Source organism: Rutidosis leptorrhynchoides, chromosome 4, assembly GCF_046630445.1.
Source record: "Rutidosis leptorrhynchoides isolate AG116_Rl617_1_P2 chromosome 4, CSIRO_AGI_Rlap_v1, whole genome shotgun sequence".
Lineage (NCBI taxonomy): Eukaryota > Viridiplantae > Streptophyta > Magnoliopsida > Asterales > Asteraceae > Rutidosis > Rutidosis leptorrhynchoides.
This window is the reverse complement of record NC_092336.1, coordinates 602,849,497-602,869,031: the sequence shown is the minus strand read 5'-3', so window position 1 is coordinate 602,869,031 and position 19,535 is coordinate 602,849,497. Positions and strand designations below refer to the sequence as shown.

The 19,535-nt window shown below is 37.8% G+C and overlaps 1 protein-coding gene across 1 annotated transcript; it reads right to left on the bottom strand.

Annotated features, from left to right (window-relative positions):
• Positions 1-6,300: 6,300 nt before the first annotated feature.
• Positions 6,301-10,093, bottom strand: LOC139842964 (glutamate receptor 2.7-like). Its single transcript, XM_071833059.1, has 4 exons — positions 8,606-10,093; positions 7,994-8,303; positions 7,235-7,641; positions 6,301-6,858 (listed from the first exon to the last, which is right to left on the bottom strand). Exons 1-4 carry the CDS (start codon positions 10,091-10,093, stop codon positions 6,301-6,303), a joined length of 2,763 nt encoding a protein of 920 aa, XP_071689160.1.
• Between the last annotated feature and the right edge of the window lie 9,442 nt (positions 10,094-19,535).

Here is a 19,535-nt window from a genome sequence, read left to right as displayed (position 1 = left end):
ACTGGTACTGAAGATTGCGAGGTCGATGTTGTTAACGGTACTGGTTATGCTGCTGGTGCTGCTGCTGGTGTTTGTAACCTTCGCACCGTGTTCTCCAAAGCCGTCACACGAGCGCGAAGTTCGTTAATTTCTGCTAGTACACCAGGATGATTGGCGGTTGGAGTGAGCGAATGAACAAGATCCGAAATATGGGATAGGATATAATCGTGACGAGATACTCGAGAAATGAGAGAGAAAATGGTTTCTCGAACAGGTTCGCCGGTAAGTGCTTCAGGTTCGTCGCCAATGGGGCAATTCGGTGGGTGAAAGGGATCACCTTCTTCTTGTCTCCAATAATTTAGTATACTACGAACCCATCCCCAATTCATCCAGAATAGATGATGAGAAATTGGTTGATCCATTCCAGTGACGCTGCCTTCGGAGCCCGAATGGAAATCCATATCAGCGTAGCTGTCGGAGTCGGAGGAATTCGAACTGGACGCGGAGTTCATCTTGTACAGTCGGGGAAATGAATTTTTGGTTTGGAATAGATTATAGGAGTTGGGTTTGGTATTCTTCAATACATAATTTACATATGTATTTATAATACTCAAAATCCCGTGAATTACGGAGAATCTTTGAAATTCGTCAGGCAATGTCTATATCAACAGATACGCTAGGATACGAATTTTGTCTATACACTATCGATGCACCAAATGCAGTAAGACGTGTCTAGACTTAAGAATACTAAGCAGGCAATTCTTAAGGATGATAAGCAGATGATTTTCGACTAGATATGATAAGCAAAACTTTTGACATGTAGACACGGTCAAAGTCCAGACTCACTAATGCATCCTAACAACTACCAGTTAGACACACTAATGCAAGGCCTGGTTCGCTAAGACCAACGCTCTGATACCAACTGAAAGGATCCGAAACTAATCATCCGGACATCGTCCATATAGATTAAAAACGAATTACAATAGTTGATAACATCGCGAGGTACTTGACCTCTATATGATACATTTTACAAACGTTGCATTTATTTCTTAAAGGCAATCTATTATTACATCGAGAGTTGACATATTAGCCTAACATTTTATAACAACCAAATGATCTAATCTGCCATTTTCATAACAATAGTCTTTAATGAACTTCAATGACTCGAATGCAACGTCCTTGTATCATAGCTTAAATGGTCCCAAGTAGTATCCTTAACATGAGCTAATGCACAGCGGAAGACTTAATTCGTACCTGAGAATAACATGCTTTAAAACGTCAACATAAAGTTGGTGAGATATATAGGTTTGATGCTAGCAGCGTTATAACAATGGAACACAAGATTTCATATATAAACATTTTAATAAAAATATTCTAAGTGGTTGAGCACTTGGTAACCATACTTAACAATTAATCACGTCGCATATTCCCTTTAATATGAAATCTTACTACACTGTACCAAGTGTAGTCACGAAACGAAGTACTGTGCAACCGTTGAATACTGGTCGTCCAGTCCGGTTGGGGTTGTCAGGCCCGATAGATCTATCAACAGGATTCGCGTTTACAATACCGCTGTAAATATTAGTTACCAAGCTACAGGGAAGTATGCCAGTGGTACAACTCAACGTAGAATATATTTTTCAGTTACTTGTGTCCATATTGTAAAACATAAAATACATGTATTCTCATCCCGAAATATTTAGAGTTTAAAAGTGGGACTATATACTCACTGTTGTCTCGAAGATATATATATTTTTGACTTGGTCTTCCGGTTGATATCACGAACCTATCCATATATAATATATCAATATATTTTCATTTTAAACAAACGTCTCGTATATATATTTATAATACTTTTAATACTTTGAATAATTCCTTAGTCCGTAGTTAGCGTTTCGATGTTAGTAATTCAATTTTAATGGTTCATTTTTAGATGTTTAATATACCCGCAATAAATAAACCCCCAACGAAATAAATAAAACTCCCATAAAACCCCATCGTATATGTGTTGGTCGAGATTAATCTTGACCCACGGTACCGGTGTTGTCAAATGACGTGTTGCGTACATAAAGTACCGGTGTTGTCAAATGACGTGTTGCGTACAATCATGGGATCTTATGATTAATCTTCTCGTGTTGTTTACGGGTGATCCTGAACCATATGAAATTGAATTATGAGTACATATATATAAAATATCATGTTATCTTAGAAATATGTGATTTATATAATTTTTTTCCAATTGATCCCGTAATTGAAATGATCTAGGATAACCAATTTTGTTTCGGTCATAGTTTCTTCGTTACAAATCCGTTTTCGTTGATTCAAATTGCCATCTTCTTGGATCGAGTTCTTCTTTAAGACTATGAACTGTAAATACCTTAGTTTGTATTCAAAATCATACGGCATAAGTGAAACATTAGTGAAACATATGAAGTTAAACATTTTTGTTACAACAAAATCATTTAATGACCATTTTTCTAAAAATACTTATACTTTGAAAAACCAAGTTTTACCTTGTTAAATTAACATATACATAAGTTATATTACAGGTCTTGAAGTATTTTAAAAGTTAAGTTAGAAGGATCTATTTAGTTTGCAAACAAGTTTGAAAACATTCAAACTATGTTCTTGTTGTTAAACTTTTGTACCACAAAATAAGATAGCTATATATATATGAATCAAATAAGGTTATGAACATAGATTCTACCTCAAGTTCCTTGGATGAAGTTGCTGTAAGAGAGAAGTAAGAAGCTAGAATCAAAAGGGTGATGGAAGTGGATGAAAGATTGGAAGTAAGTTTGTGTTCTTGGAAGGATTTCTTGAAGTGTTTTTGTATGATTTTCTTATGGTGTTTTAGTATGGTTTTTGAAGCTAGATCTTCTTGAAAACTTTGCTGAATTGATTAAGGGTTTTAAGGCTTCAAAGTATGTGTGTGTTTTGGCTAAAATATTGAAGTAAAATGAAACAAAAATGCTCATGTATTTATACTAAAAAAAACGTGTATAATGGGAGTATATGGACAAAATTTTCAAGTAATCATTTTATGTATCTAGTCCTAATTGCTTCCAAATACAATTACCTAGCCCTAAGGGCATGTACAATGGCTGGTTAGGTGGTGATTTGACATGTATTTACTATTAGTAAATACGTATAGAAGCTATGTATGATACGAGTACAAATACTCTAGGTATACGTATAGAATTTTGTGAAAAATGGAATGAGGATTCAAATATAGCTATCTTTTGTGAATACACTTATATGGTTTTATGTATTTAAGTCTTTAAAAGTGATTAAATACATTACTTATACGATATATGTATAAACATTATAGGTTGTAAGTATTTATGTCAAATAACGTTACGTATTGTTATTGTTTTGAAAACTTAAGTTAGTAGTTTCAAAATATACTTATAACTTGTTGTTATTAATACAAAATGAGATATTAAAACATTCTTAGATCATGTTAAATATGTATATATACATATATATACACAAACGTATAATTATCATATATTGTATAGTTCGTGATATCGTCGGTCAAACTAGATGGTCAAACGTTGTGTAAAACTCTTTTCGAAAATATAAGTCTCAACAATTTGGATTGCTTATCATGTTGGTAAGGTTTAATTTATGTAAATATTAATCTTATAAGTATAGAAAGATTGAAAAGGTGCGGGTCAACTTTACGGTTTTTGCTTATCGTGTCGGAACCATATAGAGATTAGAGTTTAAATTTGGTCGGAAATTTCCGGGTCGTTACAGTTCACACTTTAACGACTCGTGCTATAGTGCTATCGGCTCCGTGGTTCACACTACAACACACGTACCATGATGTTATCGGCTCCGTGGTTCACATCATAGCACACTCGCACATACTATGGCACTACCGGCTCCGTGGTTCATACCATAGCACACAAATAAATACACCATATACATACATGTATAATTATTCCACTCACCTTACGCCTTCAGTGAATGATAGCCCAAGCTTGCAACCTTCAATGTAACGCACCTATTACATTATGCATATAATCAATCATACAATCAAGTTGGTCAACCAACTCATTCACCACCCTAGTGTCATTTGACTCATAGTGCAATTGTGACCCAATTGCACCCTTAACTCTAACATTGAGTCAACTCTGCCCCAAAACCCTAACACTAGCCAAATTTGATCTTAATATACCTTTTAACACATGGTCATCGCATTTTCACACCCATTAAACAACTTAGGTCATCAATGACTCCCTTGACCCAATTCAAAGTTAACACACCCATTTGGGTCACCACCATACCCATATAGCACTTACTTACTCAATATCTAGGTGTGCTAGTAAACCAATTAAGACTCTTAAACACATTTATCATTTTAGAAACCCTAGGTTAGTCATCTTTGAGTCCTCATGACCCAAACTTACCCAAAACCCCCAAATTACAAGCAAATGGGTTTTAAATTCATCACCTACCCAAACCCTAACCCTTAAACAATTAAAGTAAAGAATTCAAGGTTAATATTTACCACTACCATCAGAGCGTAGCTAGGGAGTAGATGAACAACTTTAGAACTCACACTTAGACCCGAAACGAGCTTCTTCCTCTTTGGATTGAGCTTTCTCACACTAAAACCCTTTTCTCTTTCTAGAATTTAAGTGGATAAGAAGTGGTGGTTGAAGATGGAGTAAATGGTGCTCCAAAAACTGATCTATGGCCTTAAATTCGTCCACAAAGTGAAATTACCAAAATAGACATTTGTAATATTTAAAAACAAAACAGCTGGCTAGCCAGTTCATCTGGACGGCGTCCAGAATACTGGACGGCATCCAGCCCTTCAATAAAGGATGGTGTCCCAACCTTATGTGAAAACAGGATCTTACATATGTGAAATAACATCATGAAAACGAAGTTAATGTGTGTCCTACGAAGTATTCAAATCTTGGCCATAAAACTAAACAATAAACAATAAAGTAACTATAGCAAATCAAAAAATTCTTAATGATGCGGTACAGGAGAAACACAAACACACAAATGCCAAAAATTTCATCATGTTTATAATCCCAAGTGTTGAATGACTTGAATCAGATAAAGCATTATTATTTAGATTGTGTTATGAATTCATACATTGCACAGTTATAACTTCATTCACATATTTTAGTTAACCAGATTCATATCTACTAATCAGTCTAAGTTGCCAAAATACAGTTACAACTTCAGAGTAACCTTCACGACCACTCAGGAAAGCATCATTCACGTTCCTTTCGCACGCAGCTGATAAGGTAGTGCAAGTGGACTGCGAGAAACTGATAAAATAAATGCGGTACGATGACCAGTTAATAACATGTTGGATCAGAATGCAGGTAAGCTTTCGATACGAAAAACTCAGCTGAGACCTATCGTCATATGATGCTATAACTAGCAGTGGCAATATTTGTGGCTGGACTCCATTTTGTAAAAGTTGTTCCTTTATTGACTGCTCTTATTTGGGCTTAAATTTGATATCTTTGGTTGAATTTAATTAAGTTGAAAGCGTTGACTTATAGGATAAAGCGAATATACATATGTATGATCTAATGAATATCTGGATTTAAATGTTATTGATATAATGAGTAAAACTCTAAAGTTAATCGATTACAAAACCACAGTGACCCGAACGCACACGCACGGGCCGAACCAACACCAAGAAACATCAGCAGCAAAGGCAGTTACACCCGAACCACCAATGGAGCGCGCAACCACAAACGGGTTCTATTCACATAACCATGTAAAATTCATTTTACAGTTACACTATTCTACATATAAGATATTACCAAACTGATCAAATGTCTATCGAAGCATATATATGCCCACTAATCAATTAAAAAAAAAAAAGGAAGATTAGCATATTAGCTGGTAACCGAGACATCTGTTTTTGCTTACATATTAGCTACTGTAAAATTACTAAGACATCTGGTTGATGCACTCAACTTTGTAACCGAGACATCTGGTTTTGCCCACTATTCTCCAATTTAACTTGGTTACTTTTGCTTGATGCACTCAACTTTGTAACCGAGACATCTGGTTTTGCTTACATATTAGCTGCTGAAAAACTACTAAGTGCAGGAAACATCTCTAGGAAACTTTTAAATATGAGTTTGTATCACCCTAACCATATCTTAATAAACAAACAAACAAACTAGTTTATTACATATCTTAATATATGTAATAATCCCTCGCCGCAACGCGTGGACCTCTTCACTAGTTTATACTATGGAACACTAAACCATATTCTATAAAACTAACTACATAGAAAATCAACATCATCATGTTTAAGCCCAGGTCTTAACACTAGTTTCTACAACTTAAATGGTGACTAGCTGGCATCCCCGGTTCAACAGTAGTTTCTAAAAGTTCAATAGAGTCATGAACTGGTGTCCCCGGTTCAGTAGTTAACAAGCCTTCATCCGGAGAGAAAAAGCCTTCATCTTGATGAATTATGCTGATTGCAGGACTATTATTAATATTGTCCGCACTAACAAATTCATCTAATGCTGCGTCTGGGCTGACCCTTTTGGATTCATCGTCCTTAAACCCGTCAAATGATTTTGCAATTGCAACTAGTTTCTGAGTAACTGAATCTTGTGAAGATAACATTAGTCTATTTTGATACAGAAACTTTAGGAAGAAAATCACGAGTGCCGAAGTTGATGATAAGCCAGCAATGAGAAACAGGCCCTTGAAACTATCGAGTGTGAGCTTGTCCGATGTGACAGTAGCTTCGTTCTGCTGATCGCAACTGTCTGAATCTCCGAACCACTTTTTTGAAAGGTTCGTCATTTGATTTTCTGTTACTTTCAGGACCGCTGTTGAAACATCATGCACTAGTGGAGACCCTTTAGGAAATGCCTGAATGTTCATAATGTACGGGTTAGTGTTTGGTTTGGTTAAATCAAAATGAGTCAACTCGTCAACCAAATTTTTTTTTTATTTTTTTAAAACTTTTATCTGTTTATAATGTTAAATTTGACCCGAAACCCGGATAGAAATATACGAGTCAGGGTTGGGTTTAGGTAAATGGGTCGACCTGTCAACCTGGATTTTACGAAAGAAACCAACCCGTCAAACTTGATCAGTTTGAGCAGAAATCAGCCTGTTCACCTGTTTGACCCAATAAGGATTTGAAGGTCATGTCCAGTTTAGCCAATTTCGACCTGCCCAACAAGAACCAAATTGACACCCCTAGCCAAAGGTACAGAATGTAATGATATGGAATAAAACTTACAAAACCAAAGCCTGCAGATTTGTAAATGGGGCCAGTCATGGTATAATTGGTACAATATTTAGCCAAGAAAACTCTATTATAGGGAAGTTCATCCATGATTGCAGAAACACCTCCATTTTTACTTCCTTTTTGGAGGGCTTCGTCGTACTGCTCAAACGTGCTGTAGTTTTTTACCTTGCTATCATCAAAACCCATATTTATCAACATTTCTTTAACGAAAGAACCATCTTGGTATCCTACCGATTCACCGTTTCTCATGATCACCTTAATATCAGTGTACGTCGGCCTAAGCTGTTGTACTGTTAACATAGATGTCAAGCTCGCTGTGTAGCTCGAAGTGAGCACGAGCACCACAAACACCCACACAATTACCACAAATATCGATAAGTTACTCATCACCTTCTCCCCTGCATACCTCCAATTTGTTAGTTACTAAATTTGTTAGTAACCAAATTGATGTGTGTACATAGTAGCGCTTCTAATATATTTACTATCAACAAAACTTAATGTAAGCATATGTTAACTATTGGATTTTGCTAATGCCCTAAAGGGCTGTTGTTAACACGCTTTAATGTGTTGTACAATTTGGTAACCGCCAATTAAAAAATGATAAGTAACTGTTGTGTACTATGCATTAAAACATGTTAATGACAACCCAGAATGTTGTCGTTAGCAAAATCCTTAACTATAATATATATACATGTTTGTGAATGATAACTTTGAAATGCATAGAGTAGTAATTACTAGACAGGTGCTTACGATGGGCAAACACAAGCGTAGAGAAGGAAAACCAGAAGATCATTCCGACTTGTTCATGAGGTGGCCCACGAAACTCTTTGTTTACTTGATGTTCTAGAATCCATACCACGAGTCCTATGTAGATAAAAAACGCTCCGACTGTTATCCAAAGCTCTGTCTCTAGTGGTCTCATAAAGATCCATGCGCTCTTCCTCTCATCCTTGATCGCAACAATCATCGACACGCCCGATTCTGTGTACGGTAATGTAAACTCAACATGATCCGCACGGTTTGCGCGTATTGTAATATCTCCAGCCACAGCATCATACGTCTGTTGCAGTAAAAATATTAGTTAGAATGAAACGACCGCCAAAGTGGACCAAGTGATGCACGGGCCGCGTGCCCGTCACAGCGAGACAATCGCCCTCGCCCCTCACAAGCTAAAGCAGTGGACTAATCGGGTATCCCCAAGTTTCAACTAAACACCATGGTGAGAGATATTAGTTAGCCATAACTTTAAGTTTTTTAAAGAGTCAAATTTTCATTATATATATGATGTGGGACGGGTTGTTACATATAAACCAATAGATTGTCAGAGGGTATGCAAATAAATGATACTATTAATCTTATTACCCCATCAGAGAGACTGTGCATAAGATCGGCATAGGTTTCTGCTACGAAATCATGTTTGACAGCATACGGCAATGCATCAATAACTGCGTTGAAAACGTCGACACAAAACCCAGTAATGATTACTTGGTTTGTTTGAGGGTTGGTATTAGCATCAATAAACATACCAAACCCCTTTCTTGCAGGTACGCCGACTCTTAACTTGTTATCGTTGCTCGTTGGAATCTCCCAACCTTTCGGTATGACATGACTGTCACGGGGCCATGTAACGGCCTTAAGGCTATTCGTTTGATCATTTAAGTTCTTCGAGATGCCCTTTTTAGAAGTCCACAACCCGATAGCATTCTCCTTCTTTCCAATTATGTTCACGATTTCGTACACTGACCATTGTAACTGTCCATCAAGTATACGGAATTCGCCACTTATCCCTTTAAATCTTGAATTTCGGATCCATGGAACAAGCGTTGACCCCATTTCAGATATTCCAATACCACCCAAATCGGTCGTTGAAGTCTGTCTTTTGAAACTAGTATTCGTTTCACTTAATCCGATTCTCTCCAACGCCATAGCCAGTGCAAAAACACTATCATAAGACCATATCCCAAACATGTCTAGTTCTGTAAACTCATCTTCAGGATTTTGTATCATAAATTCTCGTTTCCATCTTTTCTCGATGTTTATTAGCTCGTTAGACCTGGGGATGTAAGACTTCACACCTAATACTCCTTGCATCGAATCTATATCCGTACGGTCCAACGAATGTAAACGACTCGTGAGCACTTCAGTTATGATCCAAACATAACCTTCTTCCATCATTCCTGCTTCATTTACTTTCTTGAAAAATCGCACTGCCAAATCTGGTAACGTGTGTACCACAAAAACCCGAGTCTGCATTGTTTTTAACTTGTAGAGCTCTTTAAGGATCGCATCATCTGAAACAGAACGACAAATAGCACACCGATACATAACTTTGGTACCGATATTCATCATGGTATCCGATAAATAAGGAAAAAGTCCTCTCCCATATCCACCATCTTCATAAACAAACACTATTTCTCTCCAATTAAAGTGTTTGATCAATTCTGTTATAGGTTCGAGTTGCAAGGACGAATCAGGTGCAGTACGAATGAAGTAAACGTTATCATTAGTCGAAAGATAAGGGCTCGTTGCAGGTGATATAATAGGAACGTTTGATTTGTTACCAATGTTATTCACAAAATCTGCTTGTGAAGATCTCATGGGTCCTAAAATCGCCTTGACTTGATCGTTTTTCAAGAGATCGATGGCTGCAGAGGCCGCTTCAATGTTGTCTTGTTTAGAATCACGAAAGCGAAGATGAATTTCAGTTGTATAGTTTTCGTGTTGCTGATAGAAATCGTGTAACGCCATTGAAATACAAGTACTGCTCATCTTACCAATGCTTGTTTCCATATCAAGAATCACACCTACTTTTATCTCTGTTTTTGCTGATGTAGTACTTATGCAGCCCATAATAACCATAAAAAAGCATAGTAGTACTATATGCTGACATATTATATTCTCCATACTAAACGCAGCTACCTATTTTTTATATCTTGCGTGCTTTTTTTCCCAAATAAATGGGATTTTTTTAAGCATGATAGAATTGAAAGTAAGGGAGACACCACTGGTTATTTGCAACTGCTAAGTTTTATAATTTATAATAAGGTAGAGCTGGGTCAAGCTCAAGTGACAACTGACAAGCTGATGGACTTGATTGCAATTATAATAAGTTGATTGATGATTGGGTCAATTGTCACCGTTTTAGCGGGTTGTATGGTCTTATAATTTTCTTGTACACAATCTCTATGAAATCTATGATATCGGAGTCAAAATTATAACTTTTTTCCCGCATGAAATGAGTTAAAAGTCAAGAAATCAAGGTGGTATTGCCATTTGTAATTGTTTGATTTTTTATGGAACATGGTTGTTTTGTTTGATTACGCAACGACTTTTAACCCATCAAAACGATCATTGGCTACATAAATGGCAACAAGAAATATCAGTTTGGAATTTTAACCCCTAAAAAAAATGGAAACTTAGTACAGTTCAATTTATTTTTTATTTTTTTTGAAGGCCAACTAAGTACACTTCAATTGCATCCGGAAAATAACCACTCCCTTCACGTAAAAATGTTTCATTCAACAATAGACATTATTGTTATAATTCTAATTATTGTTAATAATTATGATGGTCTATACTTTTGCAAGCAAGACTTATTTACTAATAATCATGAACAAAGAGAATGAGAATACGTTTAGAGAAATTTGATTATGAAATTATTGTGTGTTTACAAGCTTACATTGATGTAGTATTTATACTAAAAATTGACCATCCATATTTGACTTTGTTTACATTTATATTATATTATAACACTCCCCCTTGGATGACAATTTTATTAAAGAGCAACTAGTACTGCCTCGTTAAAAATCTTGCTAAAGAAAAAACCCAGTGGGATAAAAACTTTAGTCAAGGGAAAAAGAGTGCAGTATAGAGTTGACTCCCCCTCAAGTAGACATCGCTGAGTCGTCACATCTTTTGAACTTGCCTCATGCCAATATTGTGAATGTGTGTTCTGAAAACAGCGGTTGACAGTGCTTTGGTATAAAGATCAGCAGAGTTGTTGATTGAACGTATCTCATTTTAATCTGGTTGTCTTTTACGAGAACTTGAGTATATGAGAAGAATCTGAGTTTTCATCTGAAACTGTATCATCTAAATCTTTTATGTACAAGTTTTGCCCCTGTGATTTGTCTACAGTCTCCTTCATGGTTTGCTCAAACCCTTGTTTCAATTCCTATTCTCTTTTAGTCTTTTCTGAGCCTTACCAACATACCATTCTTTTCCATCAAACTTATGACCGTTAAGACCGTCTATGGCTTTGGCGCCTCGTCAGCATTTATATTTTGTTCTGTCACTTTTGATACTTTTCTTTCATTTGTATTATGCAAACTGCATTATCTTCATATATAGTTGTTGGTGAAGATAGTTGTTGGTCTTTTATAGTGTTCTAGTCCACAAGAATCAATAATGATTTGTGTCATTGATCTCAACCAAACACATTTTCGAGTAGTTTCATATAATGTAATCACTTCGTCATGATTTGATGATGTTGCAACAAGTGTTTGTTTTAAGAACGCCATGATTTTGTGGTACCTCCATTTAGGAATACATATCCAGTTTGAGATTTAGCTTTATGTGGATCAGATAAATAACCTGCATCTGCATAATCAACCAAATCTTGTTTTGATTCGTTAGAATAAAATAATCTTAAATCAGTAGTTCCTCGAAGGTATTGAGATATGTGTTTGATCTCATTCCAGTGTCTTTTGGTGGGAGCTGAGCTAAACCTTGTCAACAAATTAACTGCAAAAGAAATATCAGGTCTTGTACAATTTGTAAGATACATAAGAGCTCCAATTGCACTAAGATATGGTATTTCTGGTCCTGGGATATCTTTATGATCTTCACAGGGACGAAATGGATCAGTGTCAACATTAAGTGATCTAACAACCATAGGAGTACTTAATGGTTTTGCCTTGTCCATATTGAAACATTTTAAAATATGTATAAGTTGTTTGATGTACAAGTAAACCATTAGGCATATGCTCAATCTGCAAAACAAGGCAATACTTGGTTTTTCCGAGATCTTTCATTTCAATCTTTAGAAGTTGAATGGCTTCATGGATCTCTTTATTTGTACCTATGATGTTAAGTGTTAACACCTATTTCCTTATGAGGTAAGGCTTAGTATGTTAACAAGAGACTAGAAGTAATCTAGCTTTAGGAGGGCGGAGTGTTGCCGATTGATTTTTACCCTCGGGAAATAATCCCTGCAGACCCGGTTCACAAGTGTAGAAACTTGTGGGGTGGCTTAATCAATCTGTCGTCCGTAGAGCGTAAGAGTGCTAGCCGGATGACTTCTAGTGAGAGAAAGTAGAGAGAGAAAGAGAAGTGAAATCTCAGCTCTCAAAGTTGTCAGAATGTCTGAACTCTGTAAAATGACGACCCAAGGGGTCTATTTATAGTGTGAGATCCACCAGATTGCTTGGGGACACGTGTCAGATGATGATACGTTCTGTTACTTGTAATCCGAAATTTACGCTGAAGGTGGCGTTCTCCGGCCAGGGCTTACGCGCTAGGCGGCCTTCAGGGCTTACGCATGACGGAGCAGCCTGTACAGCAGAGAACGCTGGACGAATAACTCTACAGAACTGTTGTTTCCAGCCTTCTTGATGCTACTTTTATGCAACCATTATGCCTTTTATGCGTGTATACGATAGGATACACCATTAAGTCCCCCCAGTTTAATGACTTAAGCATTTAAAGAATGATGAAGTCGTTAAACTTTTGAAAACGCATGCCAAACCAGCCTGTTCATTGCCCACTTGCATTGGGGAAAACATTTTAGGCATTAAATGCAGACGAATTTACTGACGCAATTATGATTAATTTTTTACGGCTGAGATCATCCACGCGCCTCCAGCTGTAAAAAGTGTTACTTCATACCCTTCGTTTAAACTAACCCATACACGTGTCTCAATCATGGCCATAAAAATTGCACCGATGAACCCCTATAAAAACCGTCATAACCCTGTTACCATCACTTTTTTACTTTTGCTAAGATCTAAAAAGCATATTTCTCCCCCAAATCTTCATCGCCTTCTTCAATCTTCAACCTTTTAAGGTTTACCGTCTTCCAAGGTCAGTACACTTCATCTTACTGCTATTTTCTTCTTGTTGATATCTTTTACTGTATTATCATGGCTTCTTCACGGAGTACTGGCCAAGAACACGCCAAGCCTTCTTCATCAAATACCGCTGACATTCCAGAAGTTAGCACGATGGCTTCATCATTAACCAGTGAATATTTAGATGGCTTAAAGATTGCCTTTCGCCATCTCAATCAATACAACCCTGTTCTTCCCACCATCGGACAAACTGCTGACAACCCTCCTGAGGGGAAAATTACTTTATATGCTTTACAAATTACCCACGACAACCTCCGTGTTCCCCTTACTAACTTTCTTCTTTGCCTTCTTAGATATTATGGGGCCTGTCTTAGTCAGATGCATCCCCATGGCCTTCAAAAAATCATCCTTTTTTAAATGTATTGCAATGCTATTAATATAAAGCCTCGCATTAATGTTTTTATCTCTTTATTTAGAATCCGCACAATTAGCGATTGCTGGCTTACTATTGATAGTAAGAAAAATAATCATTTTGTTGGTCTAAATAGAGTTTCAAACTTGAAGGACTGGAAAAGTCCATTTTTCTTTGTTGATGAAACTGTTATTCCGGAGGAATACTCCATTTTCCGGGAGTGGGGTGCTATTGATGCTGGCATAGGAAAGGGTGTTAAGATTTCTCCCGCAGAACAGCGGATAGTAAATAGTTTGAAAGGACTCCGTCTTCCGCCCAGATCGTACGAAAGGTATGAGGGAATTCTTGTGCTGTGCAAAGTGAGCCAAGAATGGCCGAGCAATTCTGTGCCAGTACTTCGTGGGAAAAAATAGGGTAGGATGTGATATGATCATCCTATTATATATATATATATATATATATATATATATATATATATATATATATATATATATATATATATATATATATATATATATATATATATATATATATATATATATATATATATAGATTTGTGTCTACTGTTTGTCATGTGTACTTATATTGCTATTCATGTGTAACTTTTGCAGGCAACTCCGTGATGCAGGTTCGCTCTGCTCTTTTATCCGCTGATCTTGATGATGATGTAGAGGTCACTGCTCGTGACAAAACTGCTAAAGAGCTAGAGGCGGAGAGAGTTGCAGCTGAAACTAAAGCTGCTGCTGCTGCTACTGAAAAGGGGAAAAATTGCTGTGAGCAGCTCAATCAGTGAATCCGAGTATGAACATACAGACACTGAGCGGACAGCGGATGATACCACCACCGCCGATCAACAAACATCGAGGTCAGTTGACATCACGGTTGAAACCAACCCCACTCCTCCTCCAACCCAAAAGACAAGAAAGAAGAGCATAGGCTCAAAAAGGGCGAAGAGTACAGAGGAGGGCAAAAATCAGAAACGAAGGAGAAGTATGTCCATTCTGTGCTTTCTTGAAAATGTTAATTTGTACATGTTTTTGCGTACAACCGTTATGTTTGTTCATTATGCTAATTTATTCTTGTTAGTGATTTTAGCAGAGTCGGATGATAGCCAAGGGAAGGCCACGGAGGGCGGTGAACGGAGGACGGAGGAGAATCTTGTAAGTGAAGGGGAGAAGGGCCTGAAAATGCCTGACCCAAACTTTACTCCATTCGATGAATCTGAATTTCATGAAGATAGGTCGGAAGGCAATTCTGCTTATCATTCTCCTCCTCCTAATATCACTAACCCAGCTATCACATCCTCTAATGTGCAAGAGCCAACTCTTCCTGCTCATGTGAAGGCATTGCAGGTCATCATTGCAAACCCTGCCACTAAGGATAAAGAATTTACAACTCTTCTTCAGGTATGAATGATAAGACCTTCTACATGTATACGTTTGTAACTTATTGATGTGAGTTGCCTGAAATTACTCATAAATTTTTTTCTTGTACAGGGTTGTGTTATCCCTGAGCTGAAACCCCAATTCACCGCTCTCCGTTCTGATCAACTCAGGGAATCAACTATGGTAGCTCATGTACTGCTAACCAATCATCTGGACTCTGTGCTGCAACTGCAGAAGCATCAAGAGTCTATTCTTGCTATAGCCCGTAAAGACATAGCTGAAGGTGCAAATGCTCGTAAAAGAGCTGCTGATGCTGAGCGTGCCTTAAGTGATGCGTAGAAAATAATAAAGGCTAAATAAGTTGAGATAAAAAGTTCTCAAGATGCTGCTGCGGTTCTGCAAGAGGAAAGGGATGCTGAAAAGAAAAGAGTTGAAGAGGAGCAGGTGAAAGTGGGTGATCTGGAGAAGCAGCTGAATGCAGAGAGAGAAAAGTCTGCTGAGCTTCTCCGGAGGGCGGAGAAAGGCGAAGGTAATTTCGCTGAGCTTAAGAAGGGTATACCAGGTCTGATAGCTAAGGTGCTTGGATCCAGTCTTGTAGGGAATCCCTACAATGATTATGTTGATGCTGCCTGCACCCATGCTATTGCTGATGTGACCGGCAAGCTGTTTAAACGCCTTGCTCCCAACCAGACCCCTTCTGCTGCTATTGCCAAACTTATGCCTCCTGGTACTCAGGAAAAGGTTGATGAGACTAAAGACAAATTGATAAATTTGAAGATAAATGTTTATGATGAGGTATGCGGCAAAGAAGACTCATCTGCTCAAGATGTGCTTAGCGTGCAATTTGATTGATCGTTGTAAAAATATTAAACAATGCTTTGTAATAAATTTCTTTCTGACCTTGACATTATATACATACTGACTTTATTGTGATCACTACGTGTGTTTACATGCTTGTTGCAAATATTTTGATGCTTAATGCTTTAAAACCAATCGATTATGCACCTGAGCATAAAATTTCTTTACACAATTGTGCAGTGTATAATTGAGCAAATCATTTTGAAAAGTGTATAAGGTAATTCATATAAAGTTTTGCTAAATGAATATGATGTCTGAATTCTGTTACACGCTTTCCGTCATAAATTAATGAGGAAGAATTATGAAGTGTTTTAGAAGAATGATTACAAATCAATAAACTCTCCATCTTACGCCTTCCGTCATAAAGTATATGAGGAAGAATTGTGAAGTGTTTTAGAAGAATGATTACAAATCAATAAACTCTCCGTCTTACGCCTTCCGTCATAAAGTATATGAGGAAGAATTGTGAAGTGTTTTAGAAGAATGATTACAAATCAATAAACTCTCCGTCGTACGCCTTCCGTCATAAAGTATATGAGGAAGAATTGCTAATTATTTTGCCTTCATACATAAAATATAGAACTTCGTTCTGTGAAGTAAGTTTTTTATAATGTTTGTCATGACAAGTATCTGAGTTTTGTATCATGCCTCGGTGCGTTCTAGTAAAACTTAAACGTTTTCTAGCCGATCCCTTGTGCCTTTACTGGCCGACACAAAAGCTTCCGCCATTGGAGGTATTTTAAAAATATACTCCTTCTGTGGGCAGGTTATAAATGTAATGTTTTACATTTGTCACGGGCAGCACTTTGTTTAAGAAAAATATACTACGTATAATATTTTGTTCGGTACTGTGCAGTACATAAACGATTGATGACGAATTTAGGTGGATCAAGCCTAATTAGTACGCCATGAATGTTTAATGTATGCAATTGCTAACATATGCACTGTAAAATAACCACAATGGTTCACAGTAAATTGATAAACGTTGCTCTTCATATAATGCAAAAATATGTTCTTCAAATGCCAAACATGTGTATTTTGGCATGAATACAATGATTGTAAAAGGCTATGTATTCATAAAAATGCTAAAAAACTGCTCTGATAATAAACTTTCGTTCTTGATAACATGCTGAGATTTGCTTCTTCACACGCCGAGCGCCCAGCGCCATCCGGCCTACACACTTGATTATGGAATGAAAAACTCCTGAACTTCATCATCACTAAACAACCGATTATGCTTTCTCCAGTTTACGTTGCCTTTTGGTAAGTTCACAAATGTGGATCTCTCCCTAGCCGGTGCCACATACTGTGAATGTATGGCGGCTACTCCGTTAGGAGTTGGGAACCTGATCTCCGCATGAGCTTTCGATGTTATTGCTCCGAATTTAGCCAACGCTGCCCTTCCAAAAAGGACGTTAAACAGAGAATTTCCATCTATGATTGTGAAATCAATTGTTTCTGTTCTCAACAATGGGAATGTGCCCATAACAACTTCCAAATGAATCTGCCCCATGGCATTTACCGGTGCTCCCGTTAAACTAGAAACTTTCAATCTCGTTTGCCTAGCTCTGTCCTGCACATGCCTTGGAAAAGTCTTCAAGCAATGCCAGTAAATGATGTCAGCTTCACTTCCCGTATCTGTGTAGATACAGTTGACAAACTTATTTGCTATCTCTGCTGAAATGATCACTGGCTGAACGGACAGCGCCCAATTCTGAATTGGCTGAAAGATAATTGGAGCATATCTCCAGCTGTCCAAATTGCTATTTGATGATTCACCTTCTGCATAATAACTGTCGTTGATCCAAACCATCCTAATTACAACTTCTGGAGTTGTCTCACGCTCTGTGACCTGGTCTCCGTACTGTGGTTGGTTCCGATTATCTCTTCCGCCATGCTGCTCTCTTCTGTTCTCTCCACGGCGTCCTCTGTTACCATCATTCCTTTGCCACGCAAATTTCCTGCGAGGATCATTCCTCCTGTACTGTTTGCCAGGCAACAAATGATTCAATTCTCCTGCCTTGATTTTTGCTATGATTTCCCTCATCAAAGATTTGCAATTGTCAGTATCATGGCCCCATGCCTCATGGAAATCGCACCACAACTCACTCTTTGGACCCTCCCTTTCTTCCATAGGTGCTGGAGCATTGAAAGTGGTCCGAATTGGTTCAGTGAAGAGGATCTCTTTCGGAGTTTTGGTAAGCGCCATAATCAACGGGTGCCTTTCTATTGGCTTTCTGTTGTGGTGAAAATCATTAGGGTGATTGTTTCCTCTCCATCCTCCATTTGAATTGTCATTCCTTCTCTGATTTCTGTCAAAATACCGTCCTCCGTTGTGCGGCTTGCTACTACTGCCAGTATCAAACTTGTTCAACCCACGCTCACCAGCTCGAACATGCCTCTGTGCAACCTCCAACGCTTGATGCAATGTTTTTGGCAAGTCATACCGTAATGCATGAACAAGTGCACTAAACCACCGTCGCTGGTCCAAACAGAAAATGAAACCAGATACAAGCTGTGATTCTGGACAATCAGGAATCTTCTGTGCTTCAAGTGTATAACGCTTCATAAAATTGCTCAAAGATTCGTTATGATGCATTGTGATCTCGTGTGCATCAAGATGTGTCAGAGTACAGCTCCGTAGATTTTGGTATTGCATCACAAATTTTGCTCTCAAATCAAGAAAACTGGTAATACTCTTTGGCGGCAAACTAGCAAACCATTCGCGTGCCATTTTCTGCAATACCATAGGAAACATATGGCACGCAGTTTCATCCTCCCAATGCTGCAACCTCATAACACCTTCAAACATAGTCAGAAAATCTTTCGGATCCGTTGTGCCATCATAAACTCCAATTGCTGGTATAGCAAGATTTCTGGGCAATGGATAATTAGCAATTCGATCAATGAAACACTGTGTAGATTCTGCCATGGCCGGTGGCTTGGTGGCTTGCTCTCCAGTAATGAGGGCAAAGAAATTGTCCACGGCCACAGCACGGACGGCGGGCTGCACTAAGCGTTGCTTATATTTTGCCGGAGCTGTCTGCTTAAGAATGTCATTCAAAAGCAACACTGCCTGCTTCTCTGACATGAACTCATCTTTGTCAGTTTCATCATCAGAGTCATTATTATCATAGCTCAGGTCGTTATCATCCCCAGAATCATCAATAAGACTGCCCAGCTTGTCGAGTAGCCTAGATAACTTGTATTTTGATATAGATTACCTTTTCATTATTTGCTTGTCTCTGCCATCCGCCATCCGCCGAAGAGATATAAATGATGGACATCGCCATGGTTGCATCAACAGTCGTCGCTCTGTATTAGTAACAAAATTTGAAAGTCTTTCTGCACTTTTAGCTGTCGCTTCTTCGATTACTGGCCTTTTCTCCGAATTAGTTGCCAAATGTTTAAGCCTTTCTGCAGTTTCAGCAACTGTTTCTTCAATCGTACCATCTAGTGGCTGAACGGGTACATCTTCAACAGTTATCATGTCATCAGTTGATGGATTATTGACTGCTTCAAGTACAAATGGAGCTTTAGTTGTTTTTGTTCCTTTTCTGTTTCGTGTG

Coding starts and splice junctions, on each gene's coding strand:
- LOC139842964 (XM_071833059.1), bottom strand. CDS start 10,093: ATGGGCTGCATAAGTACTACATCAGCAAAAACAGAGATAAAAGTAGGT. Junction 7,642..7,993: donor TACGCTTGTGTTTGCCCATC/GTAAGCACCTGT, acceptor GGAGGTATGCAG/GGGAGAAGGTGATGAGTAAC. Junction 6,859..7,234: donor AATCTGCAGGCTTTGGTTTT/GTAAGTTTTATT, acceptor ATGAACATTCAG/GCATTTCCTAAAGGGTCTCC.